This window comes from Papilio machaon, chromosome 4, assembly GCF_912999745.1.
Source record: "Papilio machaon chromosome 4, ilPapMach1.1, whole genome shotgun sequence".
Taxonomy (NCBI): domain Eukaryota; kingdom Metazoa; phylum Arthropoda; class Insecta; order Lepidoptera; family Papilionidae; genus Papilio; species Papilio machaon.
Window position 1 is genome coordinate 6571687 of NC_059989.1, and position 25887 is coordinate 6597573.

Here is a 25887-nt window from a genome sequence, read left to right on the forward strand (position 1 = left end):
GGCATTTTATTTACTTCGTGGCATTTTATTACAAGGAAATGTTAACAACTCTTAAGACTGTTTCAGTCTGTGTGCGTATAGGATCCTTCGCATGGCAACATTTTTAGCAGCAACTATAAGCTGCTGTCCGTGTATTTCAGACGTCAACCGATAATCGCCGTATTGGTACTGTCGTGAAACTGTCGACTCCGTATGCTTAAATCAGCCCGTGTATGTTCTCTTTTAAATTAACCGCCTTGAAGGTTTCTTCCGAAATATAAATATGTACAGGTTCAATATAAGACAGACCGACCTTCAAGTCCCTTCTGTTCGTTTCGTAACTTAACCTTTTCTTTACAATGAATTGCATCTTAACGTAGACTAACAAAGGCTTGAAGTGCTATTGTTTGTGACGTCACAATTTCGGCAAAGATCAATGTCGATAAGGAAACCGACATTTAAAATTATTTTCTTTATAACTTGATTAGCTGTCGCCTGTGACACCGTTCGCGCGGAATTAAATAAAAACTTAATCTAAGCCAATGTGATCTTCCAGACTATGTTCTACATCTATGCCATATTTCTTCGAGATCCGTTGAGCCGTTCTGTAGATTCCCAACAAACATCCATCCATACAAAGATTCGCATATATATAATATTACTGACAACCGCGACTCCGTCCGCGCGGAATTAAAAAAAAAAACTTAAAAAGTAGCCTATGTGTTCTTCCAGATTATGTAAAATTTCATCAAGAACCCTTCAGCCGTTCCGGAGATACCTTCAAACAAACATCCATTCATCCATCCATCCATACATCTAAACTTTCGCATTTATAATATTAGTATGATTAACATTAATAATTACCATCAAGTATCTTTTAGATGCCATGAATAACTTTATAAAAATAAGCTCTGCATTATTTTTGCAGATTATATATGAATTTGCTACAGTCAAAACGTTCCCCGTTGTTTTGAATTTATAAATCGAAAGTTGTTAATAAGTTAAAAAAAATACAACAGAAAACTGATATAAAAAATTGGGGCATGGTCGCGTTATATCCCATAATTCCCTTTTTTACGACTCGTAAAACGGGACTTTGGTGGGCAAATTTTATTCCTTAATTAGGTTACATTTCTATTTTACAGGCGACTCTAAACTGAGGGAGAGCTATGAATTCTTAATTTTCAATCCTCAAATGAGTTTCTAAAATATTAACCTTTATTTTTTTATTTAAACACTAGCTGTCGCCCGCGACTCCGTCCGCGCGCAGTTAAAAAATGGGGGGGGGGGGTATGAAAAATAGATGTTGGCCGATTCTCAGACCTACTGAATATGCTCACAAAATTTCATGAGAATCGGTCAAGCCGTTTCGGAGGAGTACGGGAACGAAAACTGTGACACGAGAATTTTATATATTAGATGAGTACTATGTTTGTGACACTTATATTTATTTTAAATTTAAAGTATATTTATTTAAATTATATAAAATAATTTCTTTTAATAATTTACCACTTTATTTACATTGAGATTTGTATAATTTATTCTTGAAATTAAACCCTTTTTTGCTATCTCTGTTTGTTCAATGTTATCATCACTTTCACAGTGATGATAACAGTATGTTTTGAACTAACGCTAATTATATCTAACTTTTTATCAAAGAAATTTTTTATTAGAAAAGTATGCACTGAATTCTCTCACTTGGAAGAAACCGAACTCAATGAGAAAGTGAATATAATAGCATTAAAATAATGTCGAGTTAACTCCGCGTTTGTTGTTATTGGGTCGTTTAGATACTCTCTAGATCAGGGATCCCCAAACTATTTTGAACAAGTGACCCCTTTTCCAAAATGAACTGTTAACTCAGACCCCCATGGCCAAATTACCTACTTTTAAGATAAATTATTATTATTTTTAATTCTGACTTAGGTCAATAGAAGAAGACAGAGTGAGAATTAGCAATGCTTTAAGTTTGATACCCAAAGGGATGTTGACCACTTTGGGTATCCCTGCTCTAGATATTGAATTTTTATCAAAATATGTTCATGTGAGAGAAGGACAAATCGAGAGAGGTTATTTTATGTCTTTCATTATTGTAAATGAATTCATAGTTAAAGTATATGCTACATATTACTTCACTATGTCATACATAGTTCAATATTCGTATATAAACGGGTACACGAGTGTAACTCAATTGAGTACAAACTCGAGATTGCAGTCGAAAATAAAAATGTACGTTGAATTTTATATCCCGATATATAATCTTGAAATAGATGTCATGTGAACGATTGGGTCTGCCCTTGTGTGTATCGGGTGAACAGTGCATTCCGGCCTTGACACGGCCTTCACTCCACCCCCCGCAACACCCCGCACCCACCCCGCGACCCTGCACTATGCATGTAATACGGACATTTCTATAAATTGTTCTAATCAATCTTACTACAAAGATTTACCTTGTCTTGTGAGCTAGGAGCTAGCTTCTTTAGAAAATAGCGTATTCGTAGTGTAAAGTCCGAGAATAGATCTATAATTCTTCTGATGCTATGAATACTCATGGTGGTGATTACTAATGCTAACAAAAGAAGAAGGAAATTATCAAAAATGTTAATATGCTACTTTTCCCAGTGAAAAATTAGTTAAAATATTTAATGATTTGCAATATTAATATTTAGCAATTTTAACCATTGTAAGTAAAATTTCTTTAACACCAAGTGCTATTTCAAACTTCAATGCGCTATTGTAGTTTCCATTCAAAATAAACTAAAGATTCGTACAAGTTCTCATTTGGAAAGTTTTATTTTTCAAAACTTCGGTAGCCTTTGACGTTTTAAAACGTGTTTTAAAGGACTCGTTAAGTAATATCCTTAGCTTTTAAATGTAATTGAAAATGTTTAATAGAAATTTTTAACGTTACGTTATTACCTTCTCTAATGAAGATATTGCGATTCGTAGTGACATCAACTTGATTTTTGCTAAACCAGTTTTAAGAGCGATGGCAGGTCATTAAATTTTTTGGGATCGATTTTTATAAACGATCAATTTATTAGGTGGCAAGGTAATGAATGCATGGACCAATAAAATTTTAAGACTAGATAATCTTTATCGCAAGAGAAATAATGTAGACGTGTTAAATGTCTATTTCAAATGGGCGGCCTTGATTTATACACGTTTCTCGCATTAGTATTGTTACGCCTAAATACTGTTTTCGTTAACTCGGAAATGAATTATGCATGGAGAAAGCTCTACATTTGTTACCCTCTAATCATATTTAATTTTAGGTCTAGAATGTGGTCAGGCCAGCCTACCGCTTAACACTAAGTGAAACTTTTTGGACATAAGAACATATTATAAAGACTGATTGCAGAGTTTTTAGTGTTAAGGATAATAATTTCGACAACTATTTTTAAAATTTGTGTTTGTGAATTTTCTTCTGAAAACTCTTATAAATTAAGTCAGAATAACTACTAAATCAGATGATATAGTTGTATCGTACAGAAAATATGAATCATGAACTACTAACGAATGTTTTTCTTTATTTTCAGGTGCACGTAATGCGGAGTTCCCGGACGTGGTAAGTCGATAAGTCTAAAATTATTACACTTTTAATAGGAGTTAGATTTTGAAATTGAATCAATATTGTTTTTAATGATCGAAATTAAATTGTAAAAGATTTGTTCCAGATTATTAACAAAATTACACAAAATAAAATGATATAAAGGATGAAATGAACAAAAACATATCAGAGGCGAAGCTCTCAGCTATATTAAATTTTATATTATTCAAATTAAAATGTATATGAGGTGGTATATCAAAAAGCTTTAACATATACGGTCAATGGATTTCTCATGGAGCGTATTCAGATGAATCAGTCTTTACCGGGCAAGTATCACCGAACCGAGGCATCGTACAAAAGCTGCTCGCAATCTCTGCCACTAGACATATTGTAAGTATATTTATTATCTATATAATTTTACAAGTAGGTCATCAAATGTGCAACGGATATACACTGGAAGATACGCACACTAATTCGTAAGAAATCTCTAAATAGAAAAACATAGTATGATTAATTTGGGGCACAAATGAAATTATTATGTTAAAATATGTGAACAAGGAAATATTTAACAACTTAATTTTGAGTAAAATCCCTCAATACACTTTACTATTAAGCTAGTATTTTCTAAAAATCTCGTAAAGTAGAAAATGAATTTAAGGTCCATTAAGTAACACACAATTTGTATTAAAATAAGATTAAAGTTATACACAAAGTATATTTAATATTAGTTAGTTTTTGATGAGAGTAATTTTCTTTTCATAACCTTAATTGTATGTTTGTTATGTCGTTTCCACATTAATTTTTCCATACCTTTTCCTTACGGTGTGAAATGTGATTACTTTGGCGACTGCTTATTAGGTACTTTGATTGCTTTCTAATCTGATTTCGATTCGTAAATTCATACTGTTTGAGTCAATTTTATTACTATTTTTAACAATTGTCATTTGTAACATTGTAGCTTTGTAGCTTACGTGTTCTCGTGTTTTCTGTGAATAATGTGCTTTCATTTTTCGTGAAAAAATGTCATATTTTCTGCTATTACTATTACTATTTTATTTTGATATTTGTAAGGTATAGCAATATTGGTTTTTGGTCCCGAACGCTGACAACATTTCGAAATAACATTTAATACTGCAAATACTTATATCAATCCAATCGAACTAAACAAATACAATTGCGGAGCCCAAATGAGAATTGCTACGTTACACAAACAACCGTAATATCAAAATTAATTTTCAATAATATAGCAGCAAGAGCATATATATGTATACGTTATAATGCCACGCAAAGTAACAAATTATGACAGAGGCGTCCTCTGTTGTTCACATATCACCCTTCACAGTATTGTAAAAAATCTGATGAATGCTTAAAGAACAATAACCAAAGTTTTCGACCTAATTCTTTTGTGAAAGTCATTTCATCGAAAAGGGTAGTAAATAAACGTCCTCGACTGTGCACAGATGGTTACCGCGCTCGTCGTTCCGTCCAGCGGAAGGCGAACTGGCGGACTGCGTGCTGGTGGTGGGCGTGTCGCGGCCCAAGCTCGCCGCGGCCCTCCTCTCTGTCACGCTACTATCACTATTCCTGACATTCCATGTCTTGTACGACAGTGCTTTGTACAGTATACAGGTAACATTTATGTGCAATTTAAAATTATTTTTTGTATTTTTATATGATTGATTGTCCTTTAGTGTCGTTTAATGGTTATTTAGGATTTTGTGTAGTGTAGATTTCTTACTCAATTAGCAATAAGATACTCCGTTAGTGACCTTTGGCCTGCTAATTGGTTGCCAAACATAAAAATTTAGATAAATGTCAAATTTACTATCATTCAGGTTAAATTGCAGACTAAATAATTTTAAATTCATTGCCTTTTGCGTATCCTAAGACTGAATTCAAAATATTAATTTTAGGTTAGGTTTTTAAATACTTAATTAAACATTACACAAATGAAATATTGTTTTCTTGTATTTTATTGTATTAATGGAATATGTAGCATGAAATATAATACGTGTTCAATCAAGTATTTTAATCGATTTGCCTGAACGATACACAAAATGTTAATAACGTTGACATTCAATTAAGCACACCACATGGGGGACTTAATGCGTGTATACTTTATGCACACAAGCCTACACGAATCAATTATGCGAACACTTCAATTATTACGACGATCATTATATTGGGCCCATAGAATATGTATCGATTACACGACTACCAATGAAAATGCTATTAAGGTGTTTCCTTTATTAAATGTTAGAAGGCAACCTTGTAATCTATCGAAGTAGTACCTGAAAAGTATCCTATTTTCGATGTACCTTGCGGTTGAGATTAATTTTCAAAGGTTACTTTTTAATTGTTATGAATTACGATTTGTATAATTGAGATGCTTGTGAAAAAATAATTACTACCTAAGTCGTAATTCTTTAACGAAGAAAAATGTTTCAATTTAATTCCAGTCTATTTTAAGATCATATTACCGCAAAGAATAGGTTATAATCGTCTGCAAAATTTTCATTTAAATATTTTATTTAGTACCAGTTTTAAATTGTAATCAAAATGTTATCTTTATATATGTTTAACTTACCTGGTGTAGGCAGCGAGTATGGTGTCAGCGGCACATGAAAATCATAACCTTCTTGAAAATCAACAAATGAATACGCGCACTATAAATCATCCCATGTCACTAAGAAAACGACTCAAACTTCCGCGACCGCCTCGGCCTGTTCGTAGACTTCCACAGGTAATAATATCATTTATTACTTATTCTGTGTTTTATTTTATTTTTAATAAAGAGCACATCAGCAGCAATAGCATCCATCAACAAACGTCAACTAGTTTAAATTTTTAAACTTCGAATATAAAAAGACTTTTGTTATTTTGAGTTTACACATTTTAAGAAATACAGAACAAAAAACGTTACGTGTTTTATTAGAATTTGGAAAATAATTCATGCGAGTTATTAACTAAATAAACATTTTAAAGACAATTATGATGCGATTGAATTATTTAATTGATTTTACACTGCAAATTATCAGAAAAGTTTGTTTGAATTCATGTATCAATTTTCAATATTTTTATTTTATACTGTCGTTTCAATTGACAGGCTTTGATAATCGGCGTAAGGAAATGTGGTACAAGAGCTCTTTTGGAAATGTTGTACCTTCATCCAATGGTACAAAAGGCGTCAGGGGAAGTTCACTTCTTTGACAGAGACGAGAACTACGCTCTTGGTCTCGACTGGTACAGAAGTAAAATGCCGCTTTCTTTCAAAGGCCAAATAACAATTGAAAAGAGTCCCAGTTACTTCGTTACACCTGAGGTAATTTACCAGCCTAAATATATTTTTTATTATTTGTAAACCAGTAAACAGTGGTCAATTGTATTTATCTTTGTCATGTTGTGAGTCTTAGTTTTTTAATATCTTTTCGCATTAAATTTATTTCACGATACTATCTTTTAGTTCCACATGATCTGATATGAAACCCGAAGATTTTAAAGGTACTGTGGTGAAAAGTCTAGTTCCAAGACCTAGGCTTTCCCCAAAATACCTTTTGTAATATTTAGTCTCTTCGTCCTGATATGGTCCAGACTTTCACGATAACAACGACTTTTTACTACCTTTTTATCGTAATAGGTACCAGAACGAGTGCGTGCAATGAATTCTTCGGTGCGTTTGCTGTTAATCGTACGGGAGCCAGTGACGCGTGCTATATCTGATTACACGCAGTTGCGGAGTCGCGCGACGCCTTCCGCGCCCGCTCACGCTCTTGTCGCGGGTCACACGCCGCATCAAGCCCTCGATTCTGCGAAACCATTCGAACAGCTCGCTATATCACCGGACGGATCTATCAATGTTGCTTATAGGTATAGTCCTGTTTAAACTTTATAGCTTTGCAAACGAGATACTTCGCAAAATACAATTTTAGATATTGCGTTTGCAGCTAACCCATTAAGTTTTGATGACAATTTAACTGCAAAATTTAACTAGTATATGTATGCTGTGAAGGTATACAAATATATTTTGTTTGAACTTGATTACTCCCTATATTTACAAATACGAAAGTAGAAGACTATAGCTTATTTGCACCAAGGTAAAAGTCAGAGAAATAACATTTTTGTGTTTATTTCGTTTTCTAGAATGTTATATATTTACAGGCCAATAGCTATATCACTGTATCACGCTTACCTGCACCGATGGCTCGAGGTGTTTCCACGCGAACAAATCCTGGTAGTGAATGGAGATCAGCTGATTGAGGATCCGGTGCCGCAGTTACGTCGAATCGAGAGATTTCTTGGACTCGAGCATAAAATTGGTAAGTAATGCTTTGTAAAAAGAAATAATTAAACCGTGTAATGGTAATTTAAACGAACTTCTAGAAGACGAAATATAAGAAGTTAGGAAGGTACTTAAACTCGACCAGCATTTCATAGAGCATCGCATATCATAATGTCTTCAAGTTTTAATGTTGTTTTCCAACTTCTTTTCAATAATTTTACTTGTCAATAGGTAGGAAGAATTTCTACTTCAATGAAACGAAAGGTTTTTACTGTTTGCGCAATGACACTACTGACAAATGTCTGAGAGAGACGAAAGGTCGAAAGCATCCAAGAGTTGATCCAGCGGTTGTCACCAAACTTCGTAAGTTTTTCGTCCAGCACAATCAACGGTTTTATGACCTAGTAGGTGAAGATCTCGGATGGCCTGAGGATTGAAGTAATTTAAAAGTATAAAAACTATAACTATGTGATCAAAATGCATATCAATGTTATATACTAGTACATATCAAAACATATCATTAGTATAAGATTTTTAAATGATTATACATAAACTTACGAATAGATAAGGCACTTGGATTATTTATTTATAGTGAAAATGAATTTAAATATACTTAATTATGTATTTTAAATAAATGCTATCGCTTATTTATAGTTGCGTTACTAAATTAGAAAATTTTGTTATTTTTTTTTTAAATAATAAAGATAGATATTTAGTTAAATTTAGCATTTTTAATTATGTATTTTCGGCAGCGTGTAAGATAGGGATCAAGTGTTTTATGAACGAAATGCAAAAGTTGGAATACCTATTAGTATTATTATTTGTTATAAATGCAGCCTTATAATAGAAATAATCTACAAGCATTTACAGTAAAGTACTGATTTGATAAACCGACCCACTGGAACCCTGAGCAATATATTTTTATACATTATTATTATTAAGTATGCAATCTTATACAATGTTAGTTAGATATTCAGAGTATGAATGTACCTGTTTGTGATCATTTCATTTTTAGAAACGATTAATTTTTATAGTTATAAGAAAATTATAATGTAATTAAAATATAATATTAAATGAATTAAGCGACGTATATTTTCGCTTCCTTATATAGATGTTGTAAATTGTGCCGTGTGTCTGTACGTCTTTGTGTTATATGTAAATTTGAATTTTCTCTATCTTAGGTAATGTTTCATTATGTCCAAAATTCAATACTTGATCTATATTTAAAAGTACGTAGTTGTAACTATGTTGAATTACATACATTATATCAAATTTATAAGCAATTATAGAAATCCAAAAATATTTTTTCTTAGTTTTTTTCTAATTCTATAAAATATATTTATAATATCTTCTTCTTGACTTACATTTGTGTGAATGTTGTGATTAAAACAGTAAAATTTAATAACAAAAATAAAAATAAAAAATCTCTGATTTTATTATTACCGTTAGTTTCCATTGCCCAAAAAACAAGTATAAAATATTTTGTTCATCGTTTTACATATCTGCTCTGTTTGTCAAGACAGTAAAAGGGATAGCAAAATATTTTGGTACAAGTTTTTCTGCAGTGTAAACTCACGATAAACAACACAATTTTATAAATGATATTCGACGCGGGTTTTAGAAATATTCTATTTAAGTGTAACGTCCAAGACTGAAGAGCTAGGTGAATAAGTCTAAGTAATACCTATTTAGCATAAAATGTCCATAGGTAATACGGTAGACGATCGAAATGAAGCGCTGATCAGAAGTTTATCACCAAGGAGGCATTTTGGTATCTTCGTATTTTTTTTTTTCTAAATTAAAAGCTTCCAAAATTAAATTCAGAATCAACGAATATTTACATGTTTTTTGTATTTCGAAATTATTAATAAAAAAGAAATCCTATAATAAGCACGTGCACACAACATATACGATATTGTAATTGTGATTTATTATCAAATTGTGTGATGAATTGTACCTATATAAACTTCCAATTTATTTGGAGAGATGTTAACAAATTTGCTGAAGTATACGAGACAACATATATTAGTTAATTTATTAAAAAAAAAAGAAATCTCCAGACTACTTGGATGAATAATTTTTTTAAACTCATACTAGTATTACGTTGAGGTTAATTCAGCGGAGAGAGTACAATAAAACGAACGTCGATCCATGCAATCGTATTTAAACAGCACGAAAGTCGGTTCTAAGCTATCTGTAACGTAAACATAATGCATGGACGAGCCCCGTCACGCATGACTTTATATCTCGTCTATACCAAAAATTATTTTTGTGTGTGTCTCCTACAATATTCCGAGCCGCCGTAAAGTTTGGATAACACTGTACGGTATACGGTACATACAATTTTAAAGGATTCGTCAATACTTCAGCAAGATGTGAACACAAGAATATCAAGCATATCAAATTTATCAATTAATTATTATCAATTAATTGTTAAGTTTTTAGTAGATTAAATTAGATGTTTACATTTAATAAGTCAATCTTTTTAATATTAAGATTCTTTTATTGTTTAGTGCTATTTCACTAGTTAATAGATAATTTTAATCACTGTTAAATGTTGTGCACTTTCATAAAACTTAGTTAAATTTCGATATAGGGCAATAATTTTGTAACAAAAAAGTTATTTAAGGTTACAATGGTTTTCAAACATTAACAATTAGTTAATGTAATACTTATTGACATATCTAATGTTTTTATAGTTTTTGATCTCTATATTTCGCTTTTTTATTGTTATTAGAATCATTTTAATGTTTGTTGATTAAGGGCTGATATACACGGGCTGTCTTAAACAGTCGTTATCTTTAGCGGCAATTGTGAACTGCAGCTATGAATAGCGACCTGAGCTGTCTACCGACTGCTTGAAGCTGTCCGTGTATATCATCCCTTAGCTTTATAAAGTTTAATTAATAAGTTTGAAGTTTTATGTATGCCTATTTCATATAAACATACTTGTAAATACCCTCTTTAACTTTCTTTACTTGTGTAAATTGTACGTCTTCAATAAACTTTTCAACTATTTAAAGCAGTGTTTAATTTCCGTGGGCCTAGTACGAATATTTGTGACAATCGTCACAGTCAAATTTACTATACTATTTTACGCCCAATGGGGGCGCTGTACAATTTTTAATTCAAATTTAGTCGATGACGATACGATGGCGATTTTCAAAAAATGTTCATGCTAGACCCACAGCACTTAGACACCAACAATAATAAAAAAAAATCACCGTGCAAAAAAAACGAGGTGGCATAATTCAAAGTGATACATGTATATAGATGTCATAAATGCTGTTGTCAAATAATATTACAGGGTAAATCTTTGATTTTATTATTTTTCCTTGGGTTAAAAAAAAAAAAGAAAAATCTTGTCTCTGGCTTAAATTCGAATAACAGAATGTAAAATAGGTTCACTACGACCTCCACGCCATGTACCATGGCTTCATTATTAATGTAAAGACCAAGTGGAAAGGAATAACTAAATTATGCAAAATGTCAACTGATTTGAAATTTATGATACAAAAGGAAAAAAATTCAATGTTTAAGACGTTTGAGCCCCGCTTCAACTTGAAGTTCTAATTTGAGAAAAAAAGTAATAAAATCGTAAAATGCATTCTTGTTTTTGGAGTAACAAAACTTATTAAAATAACCAGAGAATAAAATATACAATTTCATGTTAATAATAATAGTTAGTTTATTAGTTTATGTAATATAATTATATGTACTATATTAAAATTATATAGTATATTAAAATTAAGATTTTCCAATACATTTTATTGGAAAATCTTTCCACAAGTAGTGGACGTTTGTATACTTGCCCATTTCGATTAATTTTTATTGATACAGTTTGTTCAGTCAAAGAAACAAATTAGATTCCCTGACTGTACAATCTGAAATCAAGATAGATATTTTCAAAAGGAAATCTTTCTCTGAGTGTATTTGATCTTAACATCAATCCAAGATCTACAGATGACATCTTCTTGACCCGCATACAGAAATCTTAATAAGGTAAGTAGCTTCAGAAAACGACGACAGTACTAACTAAGGTTATAAAAATGTCGTTTAAAAAAACATTAAGCAGCTTATGTTCCGGAGTCTTCCTGTTACTTAATGTTGTATCGTTAGAGATTTTTACAAGCCGACCTCTTACAATAACCACACCCAACGTTAATGGATCTTTTTATTAGCTGTCATGGCTCGTGAAATGACACATTTTAATATTGAAATTTCTCTCGACACAATTGAAATTTCTTTGAACTTTCTTTTTCAATGTTTGTATCTTCTAATAATATCTTTAAATGGAAATAATCAATTAAATCAAAATATACTTTGACATAATTAAAAAAGTAACGTATTTACATAGTCAAATATATATGTAGGAAGATGATCGGATCTAGTTAAAAAGAATGAAGCTTTATAATAGTTTTTAGCAAAATCACAGGACTAATGACAGTTAATTAACCATTAAACTAAACTATGTTCCAAAGTAAAATTTCAATAAATTAGCCTTAAATAATAACCGGGTATAATTAGTCTCGGGACCAAATTATAGCACCGGAATAATAATTAATTCGTTTCCACAAATTAACTATCCAAAGCGTCTAGGTTAAGCAAGCGAAGTACAACTAGTGCACCGAGCCACGCCAGAGCCAAGACTGCCTTACAATTTTTTTTTTGTGACTGAGTAGTCACTGTTTGCCTTGAGGAGGCATTTACAGTTTCACCGGGCTTGAGGTGGCCGGGCGCAGATGGCGCTTAGCCTAAACCTCGTTTAAGAGTAACTAGGCTCGAGGGCTCCCTCAGGAGCCTCGGCTCGGGCTGTTACTTCGTTATTATTACTGGATTGGGAGTTCACCGAGCTCTTAGGTCGCTTCGGTGGACGCTCCATGGAGTGACTGGGCGCAAGGGCCCCCGAGAGGGGACCTCGGCTTGGGCTGTCACTCATTACGCGTTTAGCATTCCGATTCAAGGGTGCCCGAGAAGGCCGAACCTCGGCTTGATCGGTTGCTATTATCTGATTGCTATTATTAATACAGCTAACATTACTACCACTTCGGAAAGCGTTAGCGCTGGGAGAAGAAGTGGCGGAAGAAACTCCAGCAACGCTTCTACTATTAATAGGAGAAAACCTGCCTGCTATGAGGCCGTATCGCGAGAATGATTGCCGCAGCCGACATCGACTGCGGCGTGTAATCTGTGTGTGATTTTAGAGAGAGTTTAGCCTGGGCGATAGTAATTGCATCGTCTTGAAAGTCAAGAACGTGCCTAGGTCTACGATAATCCCGACGAAACTTACCGAGCGCGATTGGATTGTAGGTGGCGGCACCTACAACTAGCGGATTAGGATGACCGACGGCAGAGTCAAAATAACGACGCGACGCCAGCTTCAGGTGTTGGGCAATGGTGGGCAAGTCCAAGTCTATATGGAGATCGCTGTTGCGCACGTACCACGGGGCTCCCGTGGCTCTACGCAAGAATCTATTCTGAATCACCTGAAGTCGATGTATTTGTTTCGGGGCGATGTGCGCGAATACCGGACTAGCATATGTCATGACGGGACGAACTACTGATTTATAGAGTGTCACCTTGTTCCGAAGGGACATTTTACTCTTTCTATTAATTAACGCGGAAAGACGACCTAGGATGAAAGCCGCGCGGTTCCTGACCCGGGTCACATGAGCGGAGAAGTTAAGTTTAGAGTCTAATATGACACCTAAGTATTTCACTTGGTCTTCCCAAGGTATTGGGCTGTCCATGAGTTTAATGGACGGAAGAGCAGCCCCTTTCTGGCGTGAAAAGTAGAGCGCCGCGCTTTTGCTAGGATTAATTTCGATCCTCCATTTCCGAAACCAGGCACCTAACGTGTTGGCAGCGGTTTGGAGACGTCGACATATAGCTTCGGGTGAACGACCAGATGTGTATACGCAGGTGTCATCGGCGAATAGAGCAAGCTCTACACCGTGTACGCGGGGAATGTCGTTTGTGTATAAGGTAAATAGAACAGGCCCTAACACCGAACCTTGGGGCACCCCGGCTCGAACGGGGTGCAATTGTGAGCACACTCCCTCGACGCGGTAGCGGAACGTGCGATTACTTAGGAAGTCTCGTATTATGCATACGAGACGGTCGGGTACCCAGTACTCATATAGCTTGTATATAAGCCCGTTGTGCCATACTTTATCGAACGCTTTCGCTACGTCGAGGAAGATAGCTCCGGTGCTAAGGCCACGTTGGCGTTTGACAAGTATGTGCTCCGTGATGCGGTGCACTTGATTGGTGCATGAATGTTTGGCGCGAAAGCCAAACTGTTCTGCAATAGGCATGCCTTTTGTGTCCATAAAGGTGCGAAGGCGTGCTAATATTAATCGTTCATAAATCTTCCCAAGGGTTTTGAGAAGGCTTATAGGGCGATAAGACGTGGGATTGGTAGGTGGCTTTGAAGGTTTGAGGAACCCTATGACTTCAGCGTCCTTCCACTCGCTGGGAAAGACGCCTTTGGTCATTGCCGCATTATAAATGGCTACGAGAAGTTGTATAATGGCAACTGGAAATAGTTTCGCCACCCTATTGGTGATGCCATCTGAGCCGGGAGCTTTGCGTGGACGTAGATTTTTAATTAGTTTCTCGACTTCGTCGCTAGTACCCGGAGGAATTGAGTCGAGAAGGGGTTCGTTTTTCCTTCGGTCGACCTCGCTGTCCACCCTCCGTAGGTGGTCAGGGTCGACCGGTAGGCTACTGGGGGAGCACTGGGCCTCGAGGCTGTCTGCAAGACATTCGGCTTTCTCTTCGTCCAGCATAGCTGGTGTTGTATTTGGGCGCGACAATGGCGGCATCGTTGAGTACGTGTCGCCTTTAAGTGACTTGGGAAGTTTCCAGAATGCTAAATGTGATGGCTTTATATTTCGAAGCGTTGAATCCCATCGTTCGTTCCGGATGGCAGCTATGCGTGTTTTTACTTCACGCTGTAATTTACGTAGCTGTTTTCGGTTCGGGATACAAATCGTGAGCTCGGGTAGCCGCGTTCTTGCGTCTCAACAAGTCTCTGGCATCTGGTGGTAGTGCCCAGCGTTGATTGTCTGACTCTGGCATTTGCCTTGAGCAGTCCTTGATGGCAGTTTGGATATGACTTGTTAGAGAGCCGATCGCGACGCCCATATCGTTATCAGAATTAATTATGTCGGGGATGTCGTTTAGATGTGGGGAGTTAATGTCTTTGAGCCTGGCACTAAGTTTGTGCCAGTCAACGACTGTCTTAATTGGGGGGTCAGCCGGTGCAGAGGGCCCTAGCTGTAGCAAAACTGGTCGGTGATCTGAGTGAAGCTCATGTATCACCTCAATATTACGTAAGGTTAGGTTAATATTCTTGATGATTGCAATATCAAGCACATCCGGAGTCTGTCCCAGTATGTGGGGGTAGTGAGTGGGCTCTAGTGGCGCTATGATTTCAAAATCAAGTAAGTCCGACAGTGAGTCAAGCTCACGGCCGCGTTTACTGATTCTGGTAGAGTTCCATCGAATGTGTTTGCTATTGAAAGCACCAGCAAGGATGGTGGCTCCTCCTATAGATAGAAGCGATTCAAAGTTGGAGCGTATGATGGTTGCGCTTGATCTACAAGGAAGGTAGACCGAAGCTATCGTAATGGGGGCATGGCCAGTCAGGGCTAGCTGACAGATCGAGGCCTCTAAGTGCGTTAACGCGGGCGTGTCAATCGGTACAAAGTGCAGGGATTTTTTATAGTAAATGACAGTGCCACCGCCTGGGGCGCCGGTCCTATCATTTCTAACGATATTGTAATTAGAGACTTTCGGGTCCCTCATAGCCGGTTTGAGAAAGGTTTCCTGCACGAGTAACACGTCGACTTGATGATCGCGAAGGAAGTTATGAATTTCGTCGCGTTGTTTCCTAACACCGTTCGAATTGAAAAAAGCTACGATAATTGAACGCGGTTTGACTCTGCCATTATTATGCGCAAGGGGCGGATGACTACAATTATTTAACGCGTTTGCAGCCATCGGAAAGCCTAATTGTGTTCGAGAGCACTGACGATGTGCTTGTACTTCTTAATCAAGTACAGTCGGGTGCCTATATTTCCTGATGCCTTTTCGTATTCGTCGGCGAACGTTAAGACTTCCTCCATGTCGAGGCCTGAAAGACGATTGAGGGATTCAAACGGATTCCCTGTCGTTTTAGGTGGCGTAGGCATTGCCACCGGCTTGACCGGTACCGGTTTAGCAATGGGCGTGGTAGATGTATTGTACGCGGGTGCGCTAACGGTGGGCCTGTTACTGCCCCATGCGGGGGTGTTTTGTGCGTTCGTTTTCCACGATGGTTGGAGAGGTGGGAATTCGTTGATTGACGGCGGAAGCAGAAGCGGTTGACGTCGCGACGGTCGCTGGGGTTGCGATTGAATTCGCTAAGGTGCCTTAGGGCACCCGTGGTAGTTAGCGGTATGATCACCGCGGCAAAGGACGCATGCAGGCTTCCCGAAAGCCTCTAAGAGCGATTTATCTTTCGGTCTAGAACATTCCGACGTACCATGATCGCCTAAGCACTTCACGCACCTAGGGCGGGCGAAACAGTTGCGGGCTGAATGCCCGTACATCTGGCATTTGTGGCACTGACCGGGTAGGCCATTCTTACGTGGCGGTTCAACTAGTAGCCCGCTTAGGCCACAGATTGACTTAACGTCAAAAATGGCCTTCCCTTCGGGCGACAGGTCTAAGTGGACCTGCACCAGGTCAATGGGCAATTTAGTGCGCCTGTTGGTCATGCGGAAGACGCTTATGACCGGAAATTGTTGGTCTTTAAGAGACTGGACGATATCTACGACGGGGATTTCCTTAGGGATGCGTTTAATCACCACTCTAAGGATGCGCTCTTCGGCGAGCGTGTACGTATGATAGTAAACCTCCTTTTCTTGGAGAAAGCGGGTTACATATCTGAAGGCCTCGGCGGTCTCCAGCTGCATCCTGATACCTTGTGCCGTCGCTGAAGCAACGACCTTAAATTTATTAGACATAGCCGATTGGATCATCGGCCATTTGTCCTGGGCTTGAACATAAATTGGCGGTGGCTTTTTATCGAACAGCGCGCGGGCTGCAGGGGGAGCCGGACGGATATGCGACGGAGACTGAGTTGCCTCGATCGGGATAGCCATAAGGGCTGGGATATGAACCGGCTGGGAAGAGCCGGGTTCGGGCTGGGAACGTGGGCGCGGCGCCTTCTGAGGCACGGGAGATGGGGACGATGATGCTGACGAGGGGGCGGGGGAAGAGCGCTTCTTGCGCTTCTTCTTATTCTTCACTTCCGTGAACAACCCGCCTGCGTCGTCGGGGTTTTCTGGGGATAACGGAGAGTCTAACTCCATCTCTTCGGCATCACTATTGGGTACTGACGCATCGCTGGACGTAGAGTCTGACATAGATGGCCCTGAGCGGGCCTGGGATTCCGCGTCTGGCAACGAGGCAGTAAGTGCCTTAAAAACATCAGGGAATTTTGTCCTGAGAAAATCCAGGACGGCAACTAAGCTCTGGTCCGCCATTTGGACTAATGGTGGACCGTATCTAATTTATATGTAGTCTCCCGGTGGGATGCCGGGGTGTGTATCCCTAGCTCCCTCCCTGCTGGGTTAAGCAGGGAGGATGTGTGCCTACTACGTGTAGCCCTAGTGTGTCCGAGTGCCGATCTTATTGTGCACTCGGGTGTGTACTTAGGTCTAACTAAAGCTACCCGTGGGCTCTAAAGGGCCAAGCGTGGACCAACGTTGACTAGGGCACTACCCAAGGCCAATGATGGAGGTCCCTTCCGAATTACGCGGTTCCCTGAAGGGGAAACGCAGGCGAACGGGGCTGCCTGACTAGCTTCGTTATCACCGTTAGGTATCCGCTAGCCTTTCTCAAAATTGCGGTTATTAAGATATTATTCAGCGCAGTGAAAACTGCACTTCGTAATTTCTTTCACGCAGTTCCCGAAGTCGGAAACAATGACGTCGCTATCCCAAGAAACCAGATGGCTTGCCAGATGGCAGAGCAATAATAGTTCCTTAGCGGAACAATAGACGTTACGACGTTCTACCTAGAAACTAGGATTAGCGCTTACCAGAAGGCGGGCGCAATAAAAATTGCGCCGACACAATCGGCTCGCGAACAAAGGACGGCGGCACCTTTTATGGCGCGCGCAGGTGCGGATTGCTCAACGTAATGTCAGGCGGAGCGACAGATGTGCGGCGAGCGAACACGTCCGTTCGCCTCAACAGTCTGTAGCGGAGTGTGCCTTACAAATAATGTTGCACGTCTTTTATAGCGGCAGAGCTAGTAGTGGGGAGAGTGGGGGCATCGAATGACGCAATCGGTGCACGTGTTGTTTACAGTTTCGCTCGGGTGGCGCGCGGACGCCGACACGGCCATGCTGACGTGCGTGCGCTCTCGCACGCGCCCCTTTTAATTTCTATTCATCTGAAGAAAGAAAAACATCGTTCGATTATCCTGACAATATTAAAGTGTCTGGTCCTGTCCAAACTGACCCTTCAGAGTTATGGTAGTTAGTTTTGGTCTTTGGTCCGACCTGAGGTCCTGCAAAAAGATAAATTTTTTAGAGGGGCTAGACCGGAATGATTATTCCCTGTAACCTTTGCTAGACCGGAAATAATATTCCCTGTAGCCTTTGCTAGACCGGAATTAGTATTCCCTATAGCCTTTGCTAGACCGGAATTGTCATTCCCTGTAGCATTCATGCTGGACCGGAATTAAGATTCCCTACAGCCATATTATTGGACCGGCGTAAGCCCTTCAATAAAATTTCAATTACATATTTAAAGGTACAGAATATACGGATGTTACATTAGAGCTAGCCGACACTGTATCAGATTGTGCCGATAAGGTATCAGAATTTGCAGCAAGGGTGTGATCACTACTAATCGAGATATTATCTGATTAAATCCTATATTATCTAACGGATACTCGATTTCATGAACAATGTCATTAGAAGTCCTAGATGTAATAAGACATCACAAAGGGATTTTACATTTTATCACAAAATCAATAATTCAACACAAAATCAAATTACAATCATAATTATCAACGGCTAGAGTTTAAACTGATTTGCAATTCTAACATCACGAATACAAAATGACAAAAAGGCAGAAATAACTCGGTAACCAGTACTTATCTATCAAGCAGGTAACCGGCAGCGTGGTTGGTTCTGAGTTTATAAGTTAAGTAAACTGAAGTTGAAGTTATGTTGACCTTCCGAAGACAGAATGAAAACTAAACTTGCAGTGTCAGTGCAACGGCTTATATAGGGTAGATTTATAGGATGTGACGACATCGTTGGCGTTAAGGCGTTAAGGATTGATCAGCGATGACTTCCGTTTTGCCGGCGAGTAGGCGGATGTAGATGGCGTAACAGATTGTTATTTAATTGATCCGTCATCTCGTCATTATCAGAACAGTAGTCAGCCATTACAAGAAATTCAGTTGGACCCCGGGGCACCTCACGTAAGTTTTCGTGGGAATAAACTCGATTTGAACCATCAATATGTCTCAATTCATAGCGATCGTTATCTAATATAGCCGTTATTTTAAATGGACCATTAAATTCTTTTTCAGATTTGACAAACACGAAATCACCTAGTGAAAAAGGTCGTACTTTAGTTTTGCCTCTATTAAATCGGAGATAATCTGCTTCTGAGGACTTTATGATATTGCTGAAGGCACTAGATCTAATATCATCCAAGTTTAGTCTGGATGTATCGTCGTTAGGTGAACTAGAAGCTACTTTAGATATCTCTAGGAAATTTCCTTGTCCAAGGCGAAACTTTATGACCTAATCAAATAGTCTTGCATCATTATTGGCTTTAAAAATTTTAAGATTAATATTTCCTTAATAGCATATCAGAACATGTTATCTGGCCGTATTTTTGTAAGGTAGGTCGCGGCGACCTTTAAGGACGTGAGTGAGTGCAATAATGAGGACAACACCCTCCAAGTTCAATTACCAATTTAAAGGGGGTAGGTGGATTGACGGGATGCTGGTTTAAACTATTTGATAATTTTAATAAAATTGCTTCCATTCCGGAAGAAAAAAGAGACATTTTCTTTTCTATGCAGTTGGTTGAGTTGGTTTAATCGTGAGATGGAGATGGATCCGATCCCACTTCTGATGTAGGAAGATGATCGGATCTAGTTAAAAAGAATGAAGCTACTTTAAACTTTATAATAGTTTTTAGCAAAATCACAGGACTAATGACAGTTAATTAACCATTAAACTAAACTATGCTCCAAAGTAACATTTCAATAAATTAGCCTTAAATAATAACCGGGTATAATTAGTCTAGGGACCAAATTATAGCACCGGAATAATAATTGTAAGATATTTGATGCAAAAGTATTTTAAAAGAATTAAACTAACAGCGAAATAATGAATTTAACTCTACTTCATAATAAACCTCGCTGTAGTATAAACTCAAACCGAACGTAAATAAACAAAATGTCAGACGTTCCGCAACGTCGGATGGAAAGAAACTGCCTCGAGCAGCAGCGCATACTTCCTTATAAAACCTTTTTTTGTGTGGCTACCCTCAACAGTCCTAACACGGCTTCTCCTGACATGAGACCGTCCTCGGGCTCGTTCTTCCAGCATCTTCAACACTGGAATTCGTCTGTAACAATGGCATAGAGTCTTTCGATACCAGCTTGTTGGCAGGCGCTTTGCGGGCGCGCTGCTCGTCGTCAGGCGCTGCACTGGCGCGCTGCTCGGCAACAGGTGCTGCACTGGCGCGCTGCTCGCGACAGGTGCTGGGCTGGTTTTACAGTCACGCCGCTAGACGCGCCGTTGGACAGCGCGCTGTTGGACCTGTTGGCTGTTGGTCGCTTCGACCGCGCCGCGCGAATAGGACGCGTTCAACGAACGGCGCTGCTCAAGCGCGCGAATTTGAAACGCTACTAATACCCCAATACATATCCGAGCGCGCGCGCTCCGACGGCGCTGCCGAAACGCGTGACTGTAAAACCAGCCCTGCACTGGCGCGCTGCTCGCGACTCGCGACAGGTGCTGCACTGGCGCGCTGCTCGCGACTCGCGACAGGTGCTGCACTGGCGCGCTGCTCGCTGCTCGCGACAGGCGCTGCACTGGCGCGCTGCTTGGCGGCAGGCGCGGCTGTGGCGCGCTGCTTGTGGGCAGGCGCGGCTGTGGCGCGCTGCTGGTGGGCAGGCGCGGCTGTGGCGCGCTGCTGGTGGGCAGGCGCGGCTGTGGCGCGCTGCTGGTGGGCAGGCGCGGCTGTGGCGCGCTGCTGGTGGGCAGGCGCGGCTGTGGCGCGCTGCTGGTGGGCAGGCGCGGCTGTGGCGCGCTGCTGGTGGGCAGGCGCGGCTGTGGCGCGCTGCTGGTGGGCAGGCGCGGCTGTGGCGCGCTGCTGGTGGGCAGGCGCGGCTGTGGCGCGCTGCTGGTGGGCAGGCGCGGCTGTGGCGCGCTGCTGGTGGGCAGGCGCGGCTGTGGCGCGCTGCTGGTGGGCAGGCGCGGCTGTGGCGCGCTGCTGGTGGGCAGGCGCGGCTGTGGCGCGCTGCTGGTAGGCAGGCGCGGCTGTGGCGCGCTGCTGGTGGGCAGGCGCGGCTGTGGCGCGCTGCTGGTGGGCAGGCGCGGCTGTGGCGCGCTGCTGGTGGGCAGGCGCGGCTGTGGCGCGCTGCTGGTGGGCAGGCGCGGCTGTGGCGCGCTGCTTGTAGGCAGGCGCGGCTGTGGCGCGCTGCTTGTAGGCAGGCGCGGCTGTGGCGCGCTGCTTGTAGGCAGGCGCGGCTGTGGCGCGCTGCTTGTAGGCAGGCGCGGCTGTGGCGCGCTGCTTGTAGGCAGGCGCGGCTGTGGCGCGCTGCTTGTAGGCAGGCGCGGCTGTGGCGCGCTGCTTGTAGGCAGGCGCGGCTGTGGCGCGCTGCTTGTAGGCAGGCGCGGCTGTGGCGCGCTGCTTGTAGGCAGGCGCGGCTGTGGCGCGCTGCTTGTAGGCAGGCGCGGCTGTGGCGCGCTGCTGGTAGGCAGGCGCGGCTGTGGCGCGCTGCTGGTAGGCAGGCGCGGCTGTGGCGCGCTGCTGGTAGGCAGGCGCGGCTGTGGCGCGCTGCTGGTAGGCAGGCGCGGCTGTGGCGCGCTGCTGGTAGGCAGGCGCGGCTGTGGCGCGCTGCTGGTAGGCAGGCGCGGCTGTGGCGCGCTGCTGGTAGGCAGGCGCGGCTGTGGCGCGCTGCTGGTAGGCAGGCGCGGCTGTGGCGCGATGCTGGTAGGCAGGCGCGGCTGTGGCGCGATGCTGGTAGGCAGGCGCGGCTGTGGCCTGCTGCTGGTGGGCAGGCGCGGCTGTGGCGCGCTGCTGCTGGTGGGCAGGCGCGGCTGTGGCGCGCTGCTGCTGGTGGGCAGGCGCGGCTGTGGCGCGCTGCTGCTGGTGGGCAGGCGCGGCTGTGGCGCGCTGCTGGTGGGCAGGCGCGGCTGTGGCGCGCTGCTGGTGGGCAGGCGCGGCTGTGGCGCGCTGCTTGTAGGCAGGCGCGGCTGTGGCGCGCTGCTGGTAGGCAGGCGCGGCTGTGGCGCGCTGCTGGTAGGCAGGCGCGGCTGTGGCGCGCTGCTGGTAGGCAGGCGCGGCTGTGGCGCGCTGCTGGTAGGCACGCGCGGCTGTGGCGCGATGCTGGTAGGCAGGCGCGGCTGTGGCGCGCTGCTGGTAGGCAGGCGCGGCTGTGTCGCGCTGCTGGTAGGCAGGCGCGGCTGTGGCCTGCTGCTGGTAGGCAGGCGCAGCTGTGGCGCGCTGCTTGTAGGCAGGCGCGGCTGTGGCCTGCTGCTGGTAGGCAGGCGGTGGTTTTTTTTGTGTGGCTACCCTCAACAGTCCTAACAAATTAATTCGTTTCCACAAATTAACTATCCAAAGCGTCTAGGTTAAGCAAGCGAAGTACAACTAGTGCTCCGAGCCACGCCAGAGCCAAGACTGCCTTACAAATAATGTTGCACGTCTTTTATAGCGGCAGAGCTAGTAGTGGGGAGAGTGGGGGCATCGAATGACGCAATCGGTGCACGTGTTGTTTACAGTTTCGCTCGGGTGGCGCGCGGGCGCCGACATATATAATACCATAAAACAACAACACAAACAGTCTAAGCGTTTTTGTTTATTCGATATAATACCAACAATTTTTATTTACTGACACGTAAGCAATCGACAGCGCTAAAGTCGGTGGCACGCAGTCACGAAAGCTAACCGAAACCATAGCGAAGCGTAAAGCCTGTATCTCACCAAACATGAAACTAAAGCTAAAACGGATCGTAGAGTTTGCTCCAAATAGAACTAGATTTCGCGTAACGTGCTTTATTTCGCTTCGCCTTCGTTTTTGTAGCTGTGCACTACAGACGTTACTAATTGTAATTCGGGTAACGTTAACGAGGGTGGTACAGTCGCGCTCGTTATCGGTGCCCTGTTACAGATCATTTCGCTGCAAGCGATGCGCCCGCACGGAACCCTTTCAATTTGACAGCAAAGCGTTATCGTGTCAATTGACTATTTACTATTACATTATTTTTTTTAATTCAACCTTTACATTTTTAGTTTATTTTTTTCTTTAACAACGATTTAATTGAAAATATTTATGACCTTTTTACCGCGCTTGTTAGGTAAGATTGCAGCAAACCGTCAAAAAACCAAATGAGTAGGAATAAAATTTTTAAAAAGTCGTTAAATGAGACAAAGAACACTTGAAACGAGAACATAAGTTTAGCTGTTATTTCTGTTACCAATTTTAGTAGCAGCTCTACTCCTGGCAGACTTAATGTGCCTCGGACGACGGCCAACTTATATAATATCTTGTTGAAACTATGAATCATAAAAGACACTGGCATCTACACTAATATAACAAAGCTTTTGCGTTTGGTAAGTTTTCAATGCGCTAATTTTTTGAATAATACTTGTTAATTTGACATTTTTATAGCAAACGTGGCAAATGAGCAAGCAGCTACCTGGTTTTATTTAAATAGCGATGTATCAGCTTCCCATAGTACTTTTTTTATTACAAAGAATTGTAACTGTTCTGTCTATTACCACTGAGTAAGGAAGTTGTACCTTACGATAATATGATCTCACGTCTGAATTAAAATGCTGAATATTCATGTTTGCAATAAAAATTATCACATCGTATAAATTCGGTGGAAGGAGGGTGGGTGTATACTTTATCAAATTTAAGCATCCTATAGCGACACTCAGTAGACCGCGGAAATGTTACATTATTCAAAACACTCCCCCGAGGTCGGTCGGGTTCACGCACGTACGCTTTTCATTCTCATAAAAACAAGGAATTGTTGTTATAATAGTCTATGGATGATTTTATATTTTATAGTTCAATAATCTTAATCGTAGATTGCTATTGCTAAGACATAAACATAACGTTTTCTCTGTTATTTTCAACGAGAATGACAGAGATAAGAATATAGTAGTGTTTCAGCAGTGAAAACCTATGATAAAGCAGAGTACTTTGCAGACTATTGCATTTGTATTATTGTCTCTATATAGTTTTACTACGGTTAGGGTTTCTAGGAAAAATATTGTGTTGTGTGTACCATCACTTTTTTTATCTGTAATTCTTCGCAAAATGCATACAACGGCAATTACAACGATAGCTTTTGCATAATATGATAGTATATAGTATATACTCTTTGCTTCTAAGTGTGACCCGGATCCAAACACGTTTTCTATAACTAAGTGTATTCGAATTAAATTACTTATCCGCGCTATTTGATAACACTATAAGTTTTTTTACCAGGAAGCTTTTATACATTGTCAATTTTCTATTGTCTCGTAAATGTTTTCTGACACAAATAAAAGTCATATAAGGAACACACGTACGAGCCTACAACGTAGATGAATAAAATGAATTATACGCCACTAGAGGGCACTCCGTTTCCGCAATATTTTACAAAGTTTGTATGTTAAATGTGAGTGAGTTATACTTAAATCGTTGATAGTTGTAATTTCTTACTCTTTTATTATTTATCAGTTAAATAATGCGTACTTACTCTCTTGTTTAAATGTGTTATAAGTGACTAATACAAGGCACACAGCTATGTTTTCCTGCATTTTTAATGTCCTACAGCTTAACAAATGAGGTCACTGATTAACCTCCTTTCGAATAAACTCATTGTGGTAGACATATGTCTTGCATATGCATATTTAAACAATACGTGAATGATTACATTAATAATGCTGTCAATTTATTAAGCGTAGGTTTCTGAAACCCAAATCTCTGTAAAAAACTTAGATAACATTATTTTTTAAACGGATATTTTGGTGTCAGAAACCAACGGTAAGTAATATTTCATACAATAGTACCAGTTAATATTGTAAATATAAAAGTTTAAATGGATGGATGGATGTTTGTTGTTACTCTAGAGTGGTTGAGCGAATCTTAATTAAATTTGGAATAGGGATAGATTACAATCTGGAATAGCGTATAAGCTTCAATTTTTTTTACAAAGACGAAGCAGCGATAATTATTGAACAATAAAATGATCAATTAATTATCAACAGAACCATAAAGGAAACTACAAATGAAGACAAAGAGAACGTTTTTCAATTTGCAATATACTTACTCGTAAATGTACAAAGTGGTTGAGGTGGGGCCATAATTGGATGTGTTCACGATGTGCCACCGCTGTAATACGTGTGATAAGCATCTCGGCGGAAGTTACACTGAAGCCGGCAATGACTATGCACCTGCACACACGATGACCGTAAGAATTAATATTTTAACTATTTAAAATTAGTTACATTAATTTTTATCGTAAATTTAACTAAGTTCTAACGAATATATGTCGGAATAATATCTAAATCTAAATGGTATAACAGTTGTTATATTTATATTTAGTTGTTATATATCACATAAAATTTAGGTACGCATTTTACTAAACAGTTGTGTCAGTGCTGCATTATTTTTTACATTTGGAATTTCGTAGATATAATAAACAGATATAGTGACAAACTTTATACGTTGCCTTTAATACACGGTTTAAAAAATCATATATACTTAAGCGATAAGAAATTGAATCTGAAACAAAATTACATTGCTACTTAGTTTTTGTTTCAGCTAA

General features: G+C 40.4%; 1 protein-coding gene across 1 annotated transcript; it reads left to right on the forward strand.

Moving 5' to 3' along the window:
• The first annotated feature begins 3733 nt into the window (after window positions 1–3733).
• LOC106720254 (heparan sulfate glucosamine 3-O-sulfotransferase 1) lies at window positions 3734–8373 on the forward strand. Its single transcript, XM_014514849.2, has 7 exons — window positions 3734–3919; window positions 4990–5158; window positions 6126–6272; window positions 6636–6851; window positions 7167–7396; window positions 7688–7845; window positions 8040–8373. Exons 1-7 carry the CDS (start codon window positions 3822–3824, stop codon window positions 8243–8245), a joined length of 1224 nt encoding a protein of 407 aa, XP_014370335.2. The 5' UTR covers window positions 3734–3821; the 3' UTR covers window positions 8246–8373.
• The last annotated feature ends 17514 nt before the right edge of the window (window positions 8374–25887 follow it).